This window comes from Eubalaena glacialis, chromosome 1 (assembly GCF_028564815.1).
Source record: "Eubalaena glacialis isolate mEubGla1 chromosome 1, mEubGla1.1.hap2.+ XY, whole genome shotgun sequence".
Taxonomy (NCBI): domain Eukaryota; kingdom Metazoa; phylum Chordata; class Mammalia; order Artiodactyla; family Balaenidae; genus Eubalaena; species Eubalaena glacialis.
In genome coordinates, this window is record NC_083716.1 from 151,061,790 (window position 1) to 151,081,088 (window position 19,299).

General features: G+C 33.7%; 1 protein-coding gene across 1 annotated transcript in view; it reads right to left on the reverse strand.

The window, feature by feature from the left end:
• The window catches only part of LRP1B (LDL receptor related protein 1B), a gene marked incomplete at its 5' end in the record, with an annotated part of 1,521,642 nt that overhangs the window by 732,151 nt on the left and 770,192 nt on the right, over window positions 1-19,299 (reverse strand). Inside the window, 2 exons of the mRNA XM_061199746.1 lie at window positions 10,719-10,835; window positions 17,145-17,270. Of these exons, the coding sequence (XP_061055729.1) occupies window positions 10,719-10,835; window positions 17,145-17,270 (243 nt within the window). The remainder of the gene's footprint in view (window positions 1-10,718; window positions 10,836-17,144; window positions 17,271-19,299) is intronic.

A 19,299-nucleotide genomic window follows, 5' to 3' on the forward strand; every position in this document is an offset into this window, starting at 1 on the left:
GCTGACTACCAAAAGAATTAGTCAGGGGTCCAAATATTTTATTGTACCTACATATATGACTATTTATATATGAAATTATATATATCTATTCCTATTGCTAATATTCAAATATACATTTTAAACTTTTAGCAAGGTACATAATTGTAAATCATTTTAAATTCATAGTTTATGTAAGTCTATATGATATGTAAACCCATATTTTAAATCGTCTTATAGAATTGATGTTAATCAGTGCATGGAATTAAGGAAAAAGGGGAATTAGTACTACAAACTAACCAATGGAAGAGTGGTACAATTAACTACCCAAACACTGTATTTGGTGTTATATGTGGTTCCTATTTAATCCTCATGACTATAAAACTACTACTATGAGATAATTTTTATTATTGCCATTTTACATGTAAAAGAAAAAACATTTCAGAGAAATTAGCTTTTATTTTTTAAGTTATCCTTAAACAGGAAAAAATATAAATAAAGATACAGAGAATATTAAAATAATTAATAAGTTTGAGTAATATCATCTAACCATCTATCAGTCTGTCTATCCATCTATATGTCAAAAGAAATCTACAGCAACCTACAAAAAATACACATTTTTCTTCTGTTCACAAGGGAATTCTATAAAAACGATAAATTCCCAGGCCATGAAGCAAGTCTCAATAGTTTCCGAAGAAGAAATATTATACCAGACTTTTTCTCATGCAACAATTACATTATAATCATTTTTATTAAAACTGAAGAAAATCACAAATGATTGATATATAGTCATCCATATATTTATGGAAGCTGACCAATAAGCAATATTTTACTAATCAAATTTTGAAAATTATATACCATTCTAAATGTCTTTATTAAAAATGAGAATTTTACTTTCTTTTAGTACTCCACACTTACCCTTTCCCACTCTCTCAATATAGTTTCTCATTGGTTTTAACTACATCATGAGGTAACAACTTCTTATATTATTATGACAACACATTATTTTCTAAAGTTGTACAACTTTAATTTACTTGTACAGCTTTAATTTAAAACTAACTACAGAATATTCTAGTTAAGAGGAAGCCAAAAGACAAGTATAATTTTGGGAAATCAAGAAATAGTGGTTAAACATTTTACTGAAAAAATGGAAATAGTAACCAGAAAACTTGGCTAAAAGTTAAAAACGGTTGCCACTGGAGTTGGTGAAAAGGGTGAGGTAAAGTAACTACTAGTTTTTTTTTGTTTTATATATTATCTGAGTTTTTAAAGCTAAATGTGTGTCTACACACACACACACAAATATATGTAGTTATATACAAAACAGTGATAGAGATGGACTAGATTATGGACATATATTGAACCTAGAATTTCAGTACCATATAAGGACACAGTCCTCCTGTGTAAGAATTTATACATATTAAAGAAGAGGATATGTATAAGTTTTTGCTAATAAAAATGCATCAATATTTAGAAAATTCACACATAAGCACATCAGGTAAAAATGTCATTAGCTTCTTATTTCTTTCATAGCACTTGTCATAGTTTTTAATTATTTTATTTGTCTTTTTGCTGATTGAGGTATGTTTTTTTTTTTCTTCTCTCTCCTAACCTGTAACAGAAACTCTGCCTTTTGTCTTCTCTTATGACCCAGGCATCTAGAACATAATAGGTGAGAACACCTGACTTGGTGAACTCTAGAGAACAGAAAAGCTGATGTCACAATATTTGGAGAGAAGATCAATAAAGGATGAGGCTCTGAAAAGGATGCTGGCTCAGGAGGCTCTGAAAGGATGCTGAGGCTCTGAAAAGGATGCTGGCTCTGAAAAGGATGCTGTCTCAGGAGGACTCACAGAAGTTACATCCTGACTGCTTTCTGGCAGAGTACCCTGGGGTAGGGTCCCAACTTCAGTCACCTATGATCTGCTCAAATGCTAGAAAAGATCTCATCATAGCAATGAAGAGCAACTTGTGATTCAAATATTGGCATATGTACACAGCTTTCTGTTTGCAGAATGCCAACTCAGCATGATAGAAATGATGTTTCCTGGATCAATATAGGACTTCAATCTGACATCTTTCAAAACACTAAATTTAATATTAGAAAATAAGGATTTGGAAATATTGCCATTTTCTGAACTAATTTCAATTGGGCCAACTCCAACTCCAGTTGAAAATATATATTTCTGTTTGAGAACATCTATCTATCTATCTGTCTATCTATTCTCATTTGAGAGTAGAAAATTATTTGAAAGGAAGAAAAAAAGAAATCTATAATCTTCTACTGGATGACTACTAGATACTAGATACCAAGTACTATCTAGATTTTGCATATATTATCTCGTTTGATTCTGATTATACATTTATATATATGTTTGAGTATATGCGTATATGTGTGTGTATTTGTGTGCATATATATGTGTGTATATATATACAGTGTGGTATAACCAATGAGGAAATCAATGCTGCTGAAATCTCTGAAGAATTCATGTTTACTTTTGACAGAAATTTAAAGGCCTGCGTTTCTGTCAGCACCATAGAGGCGGTAATAATTATTATTGCCCAGTGGCTAGTGAGCCAGCAAATTACTTCTGTTAGTGCAGAGCTCTAGATACAAAGGAAAAGCAAGAGAATTTGAGGATTGGAGGAATATTATAGAGAGATTTGGTGAGAAGTTAACCAGGAGGCAGGGACTAAATGAATAGGTATTAGGAGGGTATTTCAGAAACCTGGATGCATATTAGAATTACCTGTTCAGCTTTTAAAACTACCTATACCTGAGCCCCCATTAGAATTCAATTGGTGGTATAGGGCATAATAAAGCTCCCCAGATGTAGTGGACTGGATTGTATGGATCAAAAAGATATGTCCAATCCTAAACCCTAGTACATATGATTGTGACCTTATTTAGAAATAGGGTCTTTGCACATGTAATTAAGTTAAGGATCTTGAGATGAGATCATCCTAGATTAACGCTGGGACCTAAATCCAATGACTGGTGTCCTTATAGGAGAAAGAGAAAGAAAGAGACGCGGGGAAGAATCTCTGTGAAGATGGAGACAAGAGATTAGAGTTATGCTGGAACAGTCAAGGAGAGCCAGGAGCCAACAAAAGTTGAAAGAGGCAAGAAAGGATTCCCTTGAAAGGAGGCTCTGCTGACACCTTGATTTTGGACTTCTGGCCTCCAAAGTTGTGAGAGAATAAATTTCTGTTGTTTTAAGCCATTATGTTTGTGATAATTCATTGCAGTAGCACTAACAAATTCTTATTTGTAGAGAATTTGAAATAACAGAGTTTATATTCTCCAGTCTTGTCTTGGGATAAGAATCACATGAGGTGATTTTCCCAAAATACAGATTCCTGGACTCTATGCAAGACCTACTGAATGGGGAATCTTTGTGGAAGGCAGGTAGAAACCTGGGGATCTTTATCAGTAATATGTACCCAAGGTGATTCATATTCTCAAGCAAGAATTTGGGGAAATGCTGAGTTAGGTCAAGGAACTAAAAGCTGTTTTTAATTATATCTGCCTGTGGTTTTCAATATACTCCATCAAGGTTTGCTTAACCTCCTCCCCCTTTTCTGCATACAGAGCCTTATTAGTCAAGTATGTGCAAAAAAGGGAATCATAAGCTGAGACAAATCCAAAAGCATGTTGCATACCTAATAATAACGGGAAGACAACAGAAGCTTGCATACCATTTCTAAACAAAAATAATAAGAATGTTTAAATATAAATGTATGGAACAAGAAAAAAACAGAACAAGACCATCTGGGATACAAAGCATACATTTGAAGGACACAGGCAGGAAAAAGAACTTTTCCATTTCTTTGGTTTCCATCATTTTAATAAAAGTAATTATTGCCAGATTGGAGAGTAAAGAGCAAACAAAAATGAGAGGAAATTAAAGCTCTAAGCCCAAGAAATGAGAAAAATATAATATCTAATTTCTAAAAATGGTTATCGTCATATTGAGACAAGTTATCAAACAAGTAATAAAACATCAAACATTTTTAATCTCCGAATATTGACAGTCTTTTTGAAATAAGTGGAAGATGGGAAAGAGGAATGAAAACTGGAAAATGGTAAATAATATTGTCCCAATTCCAAAAATGAGTGAAAATTTGCAAACTATAGAAGGTGAAGTTTACACATATCTCTGACTATAATTTTAGACTGAATTTGTTAAAACATTTTTTTGTCAGCATTTTTAAAGAGACTGTTTTCTCATGAGTAAAATAAAATTAACTCATGTCAAACATTATTAGCTGATACAATTTTCAGGTAAGTATATATCATGAGAATTCTATAAACAGAGTGTTCCTGTCTTTTTAGCAACATTTTTGAGAAGTCTTATCATGATAAATGAAAGTATCATGCGTGCAAGATGAGATGACAGTAAATTTAAGTGGATGAGTACTTGATTAAAAATTGTATCCACAGAGTTTTAATTATTGGATCAGTTTTCCCCAGGATGTTTTTAATTGCTTTCCAAAAGGTTCATGTCTTTGTCATCACGATTTGGTTACAGCCTTAAAAGTTATGCTTATCAAATCTTTGAATTACACAAAACTGGAAGACATCATTAGCATTACGGATTCAAAATTACAAAATTGGATGAAGGGTTAAGAGTCATCAGAGAAGGGAGGTCTAAGAGTGACAGTATGAAATGGAAAGGACCTCACCCGTGCACATGTTTTAAAATATGTAGGTAAGGAAGAATCAGAAGACTATCAAAATAAAACTTAAAAGAATTTTGAAATGTAAATATTAGAAGTGCCCCAAAGGAGTGATCTAGTCTATATGAAAAGCTTAGATATTTTAATTGACTGGGAGCTCAACATGTGAGTTACATGATAAGGCTGCCATCTAAGACTATCTTAACAGAAGCCTAGAATCTATATTACTGAAGGTAATAAGTCCACTATAATCTGTTGTAAAAATACCACATATGAGATATTATGTTCCTGTTCAATTCTAGGCCATGACTTTTTTAAACAATTGCAGTAAAAACACATAAAATTTACCATTTTAACCATTTTTATGTATACAGTTCAGTAGTGTTAACTATATAGTGATAATTATATTCACATTGCTGTGCAACAGATCTCTAGAATTTTTCATCTTGCAAAACTGAAACTCTGTACATCAACTGCCTGTTTTAGGGCATTAATTTTACTAAGGTCATTAAAAATCCAAGCATATGCATAATAGGGCAATGGGTAGGGAAAGAGCCCGCAAATGTTCGTGTAAGAAAATTTGAAGGAAGTGTTGTGTTTAACTTAGAAAAGAGAAAGTCTAGGTTGACATCATGGTGCCTTTGGTTATCTAAAGAGTGATCCTGTGGACAAGGTTACAGATTCAGACTGTGTAGCTTCGTGAGAGACTCCATGAGAATCATTCATGACAATTTTGGGGTGTATAAGAAAAGAGAACTGATTGTATTTGCTCAAGAGGTAGACTGACCATTTTACCCTGTCTAGAGAAGAAGAAAAAAAAATGCACAGTGGTGGCAGGTCTAAGAGATGGGTCATTAGGAGAGCAGCCTGCTCACATTTGGGAGATGAAAAAAAAAGTGGACCCAGCAAAAGATAGCAAAACTTCTTCTGTCATATTGGTAATGCAACCAAGAAGATGCCCACCAAGCAAAGGGAATTCTAGCAACTTAAGACTATGAGCTATACCATCTGTGATGGGGATAAAAGAGATCTAGGTCTAGATGTGAGGGAACTCTGAAGAAGGGAAAAGAAGAGAAAACAGAGAAAAAAGAGAAAGTTCAAGGAACTCTGAAGAGGGGTGACACCTCAGGAGGGGTGAGACCTCAGGTCTCTCAGAAAATCTCACATAAGAGCCTCTCAAGAGAGCTGCATTTTTCATGTGTCAGAGGGCTATGACATGCAGAGAAGCAGAGATAAGATTATCACTAGACCTACTTAAAAAGATGTTACCTATCTCCTCCATCTTTCCCCTCTTCCTGAAGAGCTAAGGCTAGTGAAGAGAGGAGAAGTAGACAGTGAAAAAGCAGAACACATTCCCCTCTCATCCAAGGTCCTAGGATCTCAAGTCTAGCTGGCAACGGGGAGGAGAAAGCTTTGACTAAGATATAATACTGGAGTTTTAAAATGGGTTGAATCAAGTTATAGAAACGAAAAGTTACCAGAGTCACTGGGTCTGCCAGGATGCTACTAAAGAATGGCAAAGCAGTTCCTGACAATTATTATATTTTATCAATCCTCCACTGGGTTAATAATTCCCATTAATTAAAATTGTTACACACATATCCAGTTTTTTCTTTGTATTATTTGTAATTAAACAAATAATAATACTATACTTAAAATCAGGAACTTTGTTTTTCTAATAATATAGTTGAAAATATCTTTGATACAATTTATACTGATTTAACCAGGAAATGATTTCTTTTTGATAGCTCTCTCTCTCTCTTCTGTTTGTGTCTGATACTTGCCAATTCTCTTTCTGATAGTCTTTGCTCCTTAATTACGTAGAGTAAAATTACAAGTACACTTAAAGGTAAGATTCCAAGTACATGAGACAGAATTCTACTATCTTCAAAGATAAAAGATCCATAAGATGGAATAATATTAACTTTGCAAATCTTAGTGGATTTTTATTTATACCCCATTGAATTATCTTTCAATCTGTTAATAAACTTTAGGTATTTTCCAAAGTTAAATCTTTTGAACAGATCAGAAGTTACCAACTCACATCAAGACATATTTATTAAAAAATAATAATAAATGTAAGCTATATGGAGATACCTGGAAGATAGAACAACCCAAAGATTGTTAAACTAAATTTTAAAATAAACAGCTATACTGTTTTTGACTATAAATTGTCCAAGGGGCAAAAATGCAAGTTTGTTTGAAATATTCTTATATTTAATCATGAAATATCCTTTTATTTAATGCCGTAATTTGGAGATGGGAACATTTGTCTGGATAATTGCTCCCATCATAAATTAATTCTGCATATATAAACATAATTATGTCATCAAGTGTATGTTAGATAAATCAAATACGAATGGTGGTTCCCTTAAGTCAGTGGTTCCTAAAGTGTGGTCTCCGGACTAGCAGCACGAGTATCTACATCAACTAGAAATTTGTAAGAAATGTAAGTTCTTAGGCGCCACCCAAGACCTACTGGATCAGAGACTCTGGAAATGGGGCCCAGCATTCTGTTTTTTAATGAGCCCTCCAGAGATTCCATGCTTGCTCAAGGGTGACAACTGGTGCCTTAAAGGTACTTGAATGTGAGTGTCTATTCATACCACTTGGTAAGCACTAAAAATACTGATTCTTGGGTCCTATCCCCAGAGATTCTTATTTAAGGAGCCTGGGGTGAGGCATGGGCAGGTGATTTTAAAGCTCCTCAAGTGATTCGTTAATTGACAACTAAAGTTGAGAACCAGTGCTAAATCCTATCCTTGAAATGAGATTGACCATTTAGTTCCTTGACATACTTCTAAGACAAGCTTCACAATTTTAACATTTCCTCTCTCATTTGCACCATCAAATTATAGATTCTCCTTTCTGCACAGGTAACCTACTAAAAAGTTAAAAGACTGTTTAAAGACTAAGAGAGACTACTCAAGGGCCTTCCTAATTATGTGTTTGCCCACATATAATCTCAACCTAAAATGTGCAATTAATTTACAAAGGCAAATGCAAGTGAATGAATTAGGTTTGCAAACAGGTGACAGTGAATTCCACTGAAAATTTGACCCTCTGTTACAGTACCTTCACCTCCTAATTACTACCAGAAACATTTCTAATCATAGGTTTCTCATGTTTTTAAAGCCAAATTTTAATATTCTTTTCAGTGTCAACAGTAGTTTTTAAACATAACAGAGGTGGTTCATGGAGCTGAAGTGTAAAAAAAAAAAAAAATGATTGCAGAGTCTTCTAGTTGGATTAAATCTATGGGAACTTGGCTAACACCAAAAGGAAAAGTGAAATATGATCAGTCCAAATTTTACCATGATGTTTAATAGAACTGAACATTAGCTAAATCTATATTTATTTCTGGATTATTGCCAAGTAGAGTGACTGGTTTTTTATAGATGCAGTGAATTAAACAATTTACAATTGTTTTTTGTGATTCTGTATTCAGTGCAGAGATAATTTCTGTTATGACAGAAATTCAGGCCATTCTCCCTTACAACTTTAAAAGTGAGACTGTGTCTACCAGAGCTTCACTATCAGCTTCTCTACTGACATAGATTTTGAGTTAAAATGACAATCTGAGAGATAAACGTATGTTATGAAAGAGAGGAACATGTTTGGAGAGAAACATGTTTCTTATGTTGTAAAGAAGAAACGGTACTGAGACTAACCCATGTGGTTTACTGACATTCTCTAAAATTTCTATATTTCAGAACTATACTATTTGACAACTAAATTTCATAATGTGTACATACCCTGTGGTGTACTGGAGGCATCTTGTACCAGCTTGCAGAGCTGATTCTTAAATTTTCAAGGATTCTATGAGTCAGTTGTTAAGCACACGGCCATTATTTTAAATAATAGTAATAAATATAAATTTATAATTAAATAAATAACGTTGAAAACAAGGGTAATCAATACTCAAGGTTCATAATTTTCTAATTATTTTGCTTTTGAAGTTATTTATGTCAATTTTATCTGTACCACAGAAATACTGTATATTGGTATGCACATCTTTTCCCAATTCTACATTCAGAGAGTGATGTTGGCAACTTGATATTGGCATTGGTGGGAGTATTTACACCACAAAAATAGGCAAACACTAGATCAGGGCTCCTCTCCACTACGAGATGTTGAAAGATTTACCAACACACCAATGAATAAAACTCACTATAGGTGGATGTGTATTTAAATAAGATATTTATGGATATGTATAATATAATATAATGGCATTATCTACCCCCTATTTGCACCCTGTCCTTGGCTCCCAAACAAGGTCAACCTGAAATGGCTGAGTTTTAGTTTCAAGCACACTTGGATTCATGGTTTGGTCCTGCTATTTATTAGCTTTGTGATCTCATGCATGTTACTCATGCCTCTAAGTTTTGATTCCCTTAACTGTAAAGTGTGGACAGTAATATGTTTCTAATAGATTTGTTGTAAAGATTCAGTAGGAAAGTATGTGTCTGGACTCCCTCTGACCCTTTTTTCCCCTCACCTCATGAAAATTATGTTAGTTTGCTGGTATAATTATTTTTATTATTATTGAAATTTTAGGGTAATTTTTTTCTCCTTTGATTCAGTTAAGTTATCATTAAAATAAAGACAAAAGTCTTACTCTAGACCTGTTACTCAAAATAAGTCAGCTCAAAGTCTTAATCGAAATTCTCTAAAGAGCTCATTATGTATTTTCCTAGTCTATATTGTTTTCATGGCATTTCTTATCTGACTTGGGACTTTGATTCCAGGGTTTCTCTGTATTTAATGTTTTCAGGTTTCTCATTACCTTTCTGGTATACTCTGGATGGAGATACTAAGAACAGAAAAGCATTTAAGGTTTTCTAAAAAATAGAGCTGTCTAGAAGCAGACCCAGCCACATGATTGTTCTGGACATTGGAAAGGAGAGAGGATACACTGTTCAATCACAGGCTTTGGAAATTCTACATGTAAAATGTACAATTAATTGTGTGATTCTCTATTGCTTTTTTTTTTTTGCAACACCTCTACTATCTTCTTTACAATGTCAACTGCCAATTAGTAATACTTTATCTTTACTTTATCAGAGGCTATAAACTTAAATGTCTACAGGGACTTAGTCTAGTATAAGAAAACATTTAAAAAATAAAATTTTAGGTAAACAGAGAATGCATGCCCTTAATAGAGCCATTTAAATTGAAGGGTTACAAAAATGTCTTATTTCCCTACTGTTAGAAATATCATAACATGGGGTCAAATTATTAAAAATATATACCCAATTGTATTCTATTTTAATAAATGTGCTACGCATGTCTAATTTATATTTCCCCATAGTAATTTAAAAAATCCATAGCCATGCCTGAAATAAAGTACAAGTCTTAGAAAACCTGGTTCATTCCTTTACTATGTTTCACTATACATTACTGAGACAAATGATAATACAACCTACTGATACATGGGTACAAATGGGGGTAATTTGCAACTTTATGTAATAATAAATATTTATTGTTTTCAAAAGTAGGAGGATCAGTGGAAAGTGGTTAGGAATTTTGTTATTAACAAAAATGTTTTAAACTAATAAAAATTTTGTCCTTCAGAATTATACGACTCTATAGAACTGAAACAAATGGTTTACCAACTATGTATTCTCAGCCTGTATAGTTTATTGCTCCAAGAGTATAACATATGCATACAAACAAGAAACATGCCCTCCTCATTTACTCCGAATGTCACTTGATGAGCTATTCAGTTTGAAAAATTTAATCATTATAGACATAAGATTAATAATGAACATTTGAGAATGTCCTGTTAGCCTAATAATAACCACCTCCTACTAAAATCTGCAATGTTTGGATCCATTTATTTTAGCCGAGGATATGGTTACTGCCTCATGAATGGGACATATTCTGCAGTGATCATTAAAGTACACACTCAGGCCCAAAAGGCAGTAATAAAAAGTAACAGATCTTCTGCCTTGTCAACTTGTATTTATAGAGAAATAAATAGCCTTTTAAGAGAGATTATAGTGATAGAATCTTCTGTTTGACACCATCTCCAGTAACAGCATGTTTCACTCGCAACTTACCACAAGATGCTATTTCGTCGGTCTGGTCCCCACAGTCGTCTTCCCGGTCACACAGCCATGCTCTGGGAACGCAGCGCCCATTTCCACAAGAAAACTGGTCCACCTGGCATGTTCTGGCTAAAATGATCAATTAATGGACAAAGAATAAATTTAGAGGTCTTTTGAACAACATTAAGGATAAAATAGATCATGCAATAACCCTTTTAAACATAAGATGTTACATTGCTCTATTACATATTTTTAAAATAAACCTTTATTAAATTTTTGGTAATGCCAGCTTGCTTGCCTTTTCTAAAGTTCACATGCTTTGCCCTTCAATTAAAATGAATGCTAAGTGACAAGATATTCTGTAATCCTCACACACTTCCATAAACGAAGCTATGAATTCATTATTTTACAATTTTTGCCCAGCACATGCTTATGAATATATGGCTGAATTAAATTTCATCCAACTTTTAATTAACAAAAAATAATTTTGCATAGCCTTTGCCAATAAATCAAGAAACTTGCTGCAATGCAGGAGGAAGGATTTGGAGCTATCAGGGTAACTGGTTTCCAATTATGCGGTCAGAATTGTCTTTGTCCTCTAACATTTTCAATGCATTTATTTCTTGATCTCCAAATGATTTCAAGTATGGGTCAACAATGCAGAAAACATTTTCTAAAACATACATTTAGCCTTAAAATGGATTTTTAAAAACTTACTTTTAAGCACAGTTATATAAAAATGTATGACTTTTTAATCAAAGTATACTAATGAACTTTGCTTTGGGCTCTCTTAAGGGTTTCAATGAACACACACAGGGAACCTTGCTTTCCCTGGTAGCCAAAGGCAGTGCTTTAAAATTACTCAGTAAAGGGGTTATGTTCTACAAGGGGTTTGATTGCCTTTTTCTATTATGATCAGATCAACTTTTGAAAGCATGAGAGCCTAGATAGCGTCCCTAATTCTTCTCCCGGGTGTTAGTTTGTCACATACTTATTTTTATTTTTTATTTATTTATTTTTTTGGAGTATAGTTGCTTTACACTGCTGTGTCAGTTTCTGCTGTACAACAAAGTGAATCAGCCATATGTATACATATATCTCCTCTTTTTTAGATTTCCTTTCCATTTAGGTCACCACAGAGCACCTAGTAGAGTTCCCTGTGCTACGCAGTAGGTTCTCATTAGTTATCTATTTTATACATAGTAGTATATATATATGTCAATCCCAATCTCCCAATTCATCCCCCCCTGCCCCAGCTTTCCCCCTTGGTATTCGTATGTTTGTTCTCTACATCTGTGACTCTATTTCTGCTTTGCAAATAAGATCATCTATACCATCTTTCTAGATTACACATACATGCATTAATATACGATATTTGTTTTTCTCTTTCTGACTTACTTCACTCTGTATGACAATTTCTAGGTCCTTCCACGTCTCTGCATATCACATACCTAGTTATTTTTAAATGTTTGATTTTCTTTTTTTTTTTCCTTCTGTCACTCTGAGCTACAAACCTGTTTTCCTGAGTTATCAGTATACCAGCACTCCTTCTTTTTACTGGACCAAAGGAAGGAGTGGGAAATGTTGGGAAGGGGACACTCAGACCTATCAATATTTGGGTGAGATAAAGACTGGACAGTTGAGGAACAATTAGGGCCTGAGTTCCTGTGGCTATGATTAGAGACCACTGCTTAGTTTATAGATGTCCTCTTTTTTCCTGGGCTTGAGAATCAGAAGGATGTGTTCCTATTTCATCAAAACACCCTGTGAACTTTAAGACTGATGGTTGGTATAAAATAGAGTATGGTTCAAAGTCATCTGAACACAGTAGAATGGGTTTCCATAAATTAGGGTTTCAGAGGTCATTTAAAATAATTTCTTAAAAGTCATATACTAGTTATTTCCTTTAAGAAAAGTGTACTTGCTATGTAAAGATGTATACCTATTTTGGTGAATATTTAAAAGATTACTTGAGAAAAACAAATGAAACATTTCTGGCTTGATTTGTTATATTAGATTGGATACAGTGTTTCTATTCTCAGTGGCTATAATTAGAAAGACCAGGAAAATTGTTACAGTATGTATTTTGCTTTGATTATGTGGATAAGGGTCCTGAATCTAAAATATTTTATGTAATATCTGATTTTTCCCTTTTTACAAATAAGTTGCTTTAGATTAACAGACTTTAAGGAGCCCAACAAACACATATGATTCTGAAGTTTTCAATGTTGAAATTTTAAAGTAGGGTTCAATATTCCTGTATTATTTTATTTTGTTAACCCTATGGATTTTCTGCTAAGTTACTCTAACATTTAGGCTAAATCAACAAAGTTCCTAGGTAATTTTAACAAAACCATGCCTACTTGGAAAAAAATAAGTATATATTTGCATTAGCTTATAGAAGCGTGAAGATGTTGGCTTTGGTTTACTTGGTGGGAAGGGGAGGGCATAGAGCTATGAGACAGATTATTAACTTTTTTCTTACATGTCTCTGTATCGTTTCACTGGTTGCAGTAAACACTTTTTACCTTTTGAGTTTTAAGAGAACTTTAATAAGACAGTTTTCTTTTCAATTCTTCCTCCTGTCTTTTTTCCATCTCTCCCTCTTCCTTTCTTCCTTCCTCCCTCCCTCCCTCCTTCCCTTCCGTCCTTCCCTCCCTCCCTCCTTCCTCCTTCCTTCTTTCCCTCCCTTTCTCGTTTCTTTTGTTCTCACTACATTTCTTTCTTTCCTAAATCTCTCCCTTCCTCCCTCATTTCCTACCTATTTTATTCCTTTCGGTCTTTCTTGTTTCTTGCTTTAAAAAAAAGATATTATTATATATTTTCATCTCCATTAAACTCTAATTGACCCATAATAAGAGTATATTAAAATTTCCAATACAATGTTTTTCTGTTCGATGTCCTTATATCACTCTCCTAGTCATTGCGGTTTAACGCTAGCAAGTTTTCTCAGATTGTCTTCTTTCATCAGAACTGCTATGCTGATTAGAGAGAAGAATGAGAAAGGATTCCTAGAAACCTACCTCACATCATGTATGACCTACCTCACATTGTTATGGGATAGGAATTTGTGTGTCACTTCATTAACTCAGATGCTTGAACAACTTTTATGACCCCTTATTTCTAAGGGTATTTACTGGCTTATTATAAAATATATGAATTCATTGTCCTTTCTAATCATGGAGAAAATGATCTGCTTAGTCTACCAGGCAAATTTAACTGATTTCAGAAAAGAAAGATGTTTCATTCCATCAAACTACAAGTACTATCTGTCTATATGATATAATCAGATTGACTAAATTATCACCTTTTAATCACTAGATTTGTATCAAGAAGACACTATCTTTACTTTCTCAGTTCTTGGCTCCATCAGTTCCGAGTTAGTTTGGAGGTGAGATCAGCAGAGCAGCCCCAAAGGACTCTAATTTTGTAGCAAATGCTGCTTTAATGAGGAGGAAATTCACACCTCCTCAGTGGAATTGTTTATTTAGCAGTGAATCAGAAATTCACTGTCACAATGTGAATTTTTTCTACCCATCACTAATTATGCTTCCCCTGCAGTCAGGTAGCAGTGAGAAATCCCACAATGCACAGGAACAACAAGGAGGGGGAGAAGAACAGAGCTTAACACATTGTTCCTAAACTTTACCTGTGCTGTATTTTAATTAAAGCATTCCGTTTAAACAAAACCTATGTCATATAAAAATATACTCTTCAGTTTCTCGTGTAAAAATGTCTGATGTTTTTTAATACACCAGGTTTTCTTAATGCAATCCTATCTGTCTAGTTTGAATTTAGTTAAAATTTGTGGGGGGATATGAGAAGAACAAATATTATGTAATCAAACCAGAGTTCTATGCTGTGGGAAAAAAGCCGGATTAAAATGGCCTAGGCGTGAAGCCACAGATCATCATGATTACTATGGGGAAAAAAAAAAATTCAAATCAAAGTACTTCTCATCTTTGTCCTCTGGGTCTCCCTCAAAAGTAGACAAAAACATTTTGTTGTTGATGGAGAACAACTCCCAAGCCCTGCTTATTAGCTCTGTTCTGCCCGCTTTGTATATGCCGTTTCCCTTCCAGGCACACTTTCCAACCCTCCACCCTCTACGGACTTCACCTCACCCCCGACAATCTATGCTCATCAATCACTCATTGTTCTTTCAGTAAAACATTTCTATCATCTAGAAAAGTATCGGGAATGATATCATTAATACCTGTTTGTCATCACATACCTCTATCAAATCTTAATATTTTTCTATATTTGGTACAGATTTTTTGTTTTATTTAAAAAATTATGTATTATAGTTACACTTGAAGTCCCCTGTGTAATCTTTCCCAATCACATTTCCCTCTCTCTTTTAGAAAGGTACCTACTATCCTTAATTTTTCTTTTTTTCATTTCCATACATATTTTATTCCTATTTTTATACATTTGTAAATCAATAAGTACATATAGAACTCTTTTGTATTTTCATATTTCATATGAATGGCACTGCATTGTTTATATTCTGCAACTTTTTTGGTTGACGTTAAAATTAATTCCTGTTGATATTTGAGTTCTAATTTTTCATTTTAATTATGAATAACATACTATTATGTGAATATAACAGTGAATATATATATGTATATACGTGTGCATATATGGAGATACATGTATATATTTCCCTTCTCCTGTAACGGGCATTTGGCTTGTTTTAATTTCCCACTATTACCAGTGTTAAAGCAATGAAATTCTTATTCTCATGTCTATGTGCATAGGTATTGGAGTATAAACCTAGAAATAGAATTATAGACTTGAAGGTATGCACATCTTCACATTTATTGGATTTGGCCAAATTGCTTTACAATGTAGAAAATCAATTTATCCACCAAGAATGTATGATGATTCCTTTTTTACCACAATCTTGTTAACACGTGGTTTTATCAGATTATTTTTTCTAATTAAATAACTTGAACTGTTATATAGTCATTTTTCTTCAGCTTTTTTTTGGTAAGGCTTAGCTTAGACATCCCCTCCTTCAGGAGGCCCTTTCAAGATAGCCAAAGACTAATTAGTTGTTCCTTTACATGCTCCCATTTGAGGGTCAACTTAGCACTTTGAATACTGCATGGGAATGGCCTGTTTACATGTCTTTCCCCTCACCTTAGCTCTTAGCTTCTTAAAGAAAGGTATTACGTATTTTTCCTCATTCTGTCCCCAGTGCTGTGATAAATACTTATCAAATTAGTAGATCCATGAAGGATAAACCCCAAAGAAACATAATAGAAAATTGGCTTCTGGTAGGAAAGCATATTCTTTTAGATATAAAGTAGTCACAATGCCAAAGGCTACAGGATAGTGGAGTAAATTACAAAATAATCCCCTTATGGGAAACAATTTATCTAGGATACATATCCATGTACACACCTATATCTAGAAATGTATAGAAATGGCCCAGCCAGGGAAATTATCTAATGAATTTGCCATATTTTTCCAATATAATGAGCTATATGACCTATTCATTTTGGTAAAACAAAATGGAAATACATTGTAACATGACAACATAGTTTTCAAAGCTAAAAGCCATATTTATTTTTCTCTTTGCTCTTTTTGTTCAATTTGTAAAGGTGTACAGTGACCATAATAGCTATCATAAATATACTGACAAGAAGACCTAGTAGTGAGTGGCAAACTCAGCGGCCATCACTTAAAGTGGCACTTGAGGTGCAAGCAAGTGGCGTTCTATTTTCTAGTGGACTGAAGGCCTGGAGTGGCTTAGAAATCTTACTAATTAGGACTGATTGTTTTATTTGCTCCTATACATAGCATTTTCACTTTTACTACTATAACTAGCTAGTCAATCCCTAATCCTCCTTTAAAAATCACATAGAATGAGAATGTAGCTAGGGATTCAAAGATTTACTGCAATGGGATAAATTATATGGAAATATAAATAGGCTTAGTGGTCTTGGGACTTTATAAAAAAAACAAAAAAACAACTATCCCACATAAATAATATGCCAGGAACAGAAAACAATTTACAGAGGTATTCTACAGCAGACTAAATAAAATACATAAATTATTTTTTCAAGGTTTAAAAATAAAAAGTAGTTCTCCATGTGAGAGGGCCTACATCACAGTATACTCACGAACTTCTTCCTCCATTGCCAAGTAAGATTTAGCAGGGACAAGTCTTGTCCAAGTAGTGTATCAACAGTCAACTCATATGAATAGATAAAGTGCCAAATTACTTTGGAAAGCAGAATCATACCCAAAGATGAAATAGAAGATAATTTGTATTCTAGTCTTTGTGGCATCAAACTCTGAATTCATTTACTACTGCAAAAATCAGATCATCAGCACTAGGAAAGTCAGCTTAGTTCAATGCATTGACCTGCATTTTTATGGAGACTAACTTTGGAGGAGATTTATGTATATATCCAAGCAAACATTTACCTGCGCAAGTCTGACTGGATTCATCTTCATTACTTCCACAATCATTAGTTCCATCACAAAGCCATCTTTTGGGGATACAGCGATTATTCTTGCATTTAAACTGATCATCAGGACAGCTATGATTGACTGGGGTGAGGCAGGGAGGAGAGGAGAAGTAAATTGAACAATTTAAAACTGGATAAAATTATGATTATTTTAAGGAATAGTCATGGAAATTTTATGGTAATTATAATATTATAGTACAACTAATCTATATCTTCTGTCATTCACTGTCTCATATATTATACAAAATAATAACATTCTAGGCTCTGTTAAAATGTAGTAGTTTTACAGAAAATATCAAGGAATTAAAGTTCAGATGAAAGGGAATATACTCATTTTTCATGTCTTCAGTAAAACCAACTACATCCGCTAAGTCTCTTTTCCCATCACTTATCACAATAGGCGACTGAACTTCAGATTTTTTACCAAAAACATTGAAAATTAACCTCAAATTTTAAGGTGGAATGCAACAAGTATGTGTCAAATAATTTAATCATATATCAAAAATATTTGTGTGTTTTTTTTTTCAAACTGCACATCCACTTCTTGAAACATTAAATAAGCCTAATTTTGTTATGTTTTGCTCAATGTTTTCTGGGACTGGAAAGAAAATTCGAAAAACAAAAATGCATCACTTGTGACCTGGAGTTGATGTTAAATATAAGATCCTGAATAATTTTAATAACAAAAATAATCATCATGAGTCTTTTCCCCTAATATAAACAAATAAACATGCAGCCACAAAATATACTGAGGACATGACCAACCCTCATATGGGAAGCTGAGCACAGCTAAGGATTAAATCTCCAATATCTAAGCACAACAGGAGGCCATCTTAAAGTTAACCTCCTGTGATTATTTGTCCTGCTTTCTGGAGGCTAAATTCCTAACTGAATTGGCATGATCTTCAGTATTTGTTTCATAACTTCAACATTCTTTCTGAAGTAATTTTCCTTGTGCCCAGTAGTTGCACTTCTGTATGATAAAAATAAACGTTGGTACTAGTTTTATTTAGAATTTGAAAAATAGCCATTTTATCATGCTATTGCATAGAAAATGTATTCCTTTCTAGTCAGTTTCTACAAAACACTATTTATTTAAAGTAGCTTTAGTGATAAAGTGGTTTTATCACTTTTTGGAAGTTTTTATTCATACATAGTAAAAAATAAATAAATAAACAGGAGGAAAGGGCCTTATGTTTTCTGGTATTTGAGCATGATTAATATTTTCTACTCACTTCAGGGACTTTAGCAAGAATAGCTGCTCAGGAGGATAAAAGTCATCCAATATATTAGAGGGTCAACATTTTAAAGTATTAACATTATGCATAAGCACTTCAGTGAAGCTTGATCAAAGACCTTTGTAATTCTCACAGTGTTATAAATGGGAGGTTAAAAAGGAGGACCGAACACAATCCACTGTCTTGTGATTTGGAGTTGAGAAGTAAAATGATAACAGAATTCAAGGTCGAAGCTTATGAGTACTTACAATAAAAAATAATCCCCTGAAATGAATTATGCAGTGCTGAAATATTAACCATGGAACCCCAGGAATCTAATGCTGCTCAGAATCACAGCAATGTTTAAAGAAGACACCATACTGCTGGGAGGTGGCCAGAGATATTTAGTTTTCCATTGCCCCATGTATTCAGTCATTCATCCATCCACATGCTAGTTGCTGTTCTAGACCCTGAGACTAAAAAGATGCTACGTCATAGTGTGTCTCCTCAGGAAGTCTTCTCATCTATTAGATGCATCAAATAAGTAAGCATAAAATTGCAATATGGTTTGGCAACTACCATAATAAGAGAATATCCAAGAGATGTTTAACTCAACTGGGCTGTATCGAGAAGGAGATGTTTGGTGTTCAAAAACGACTTCCCTATGGAGGTAATGGTAAACTACGGTGAACTCCGTAACTGGGAATAGACAATGCAATATCACAGAAGAAAGAGAAGGACATTTTTTAGAGATTTACATGTAGTTCAACATGACAAGGACAAAGAGGCTAAGTGGATACATGATAGACATTTAAAGCTAAAAACGTAAATGAAGTACTTTCTGTGGAGTCAATAGATTTTAGAATTTATCTTGTCGGTTATGCAGTTATTGAA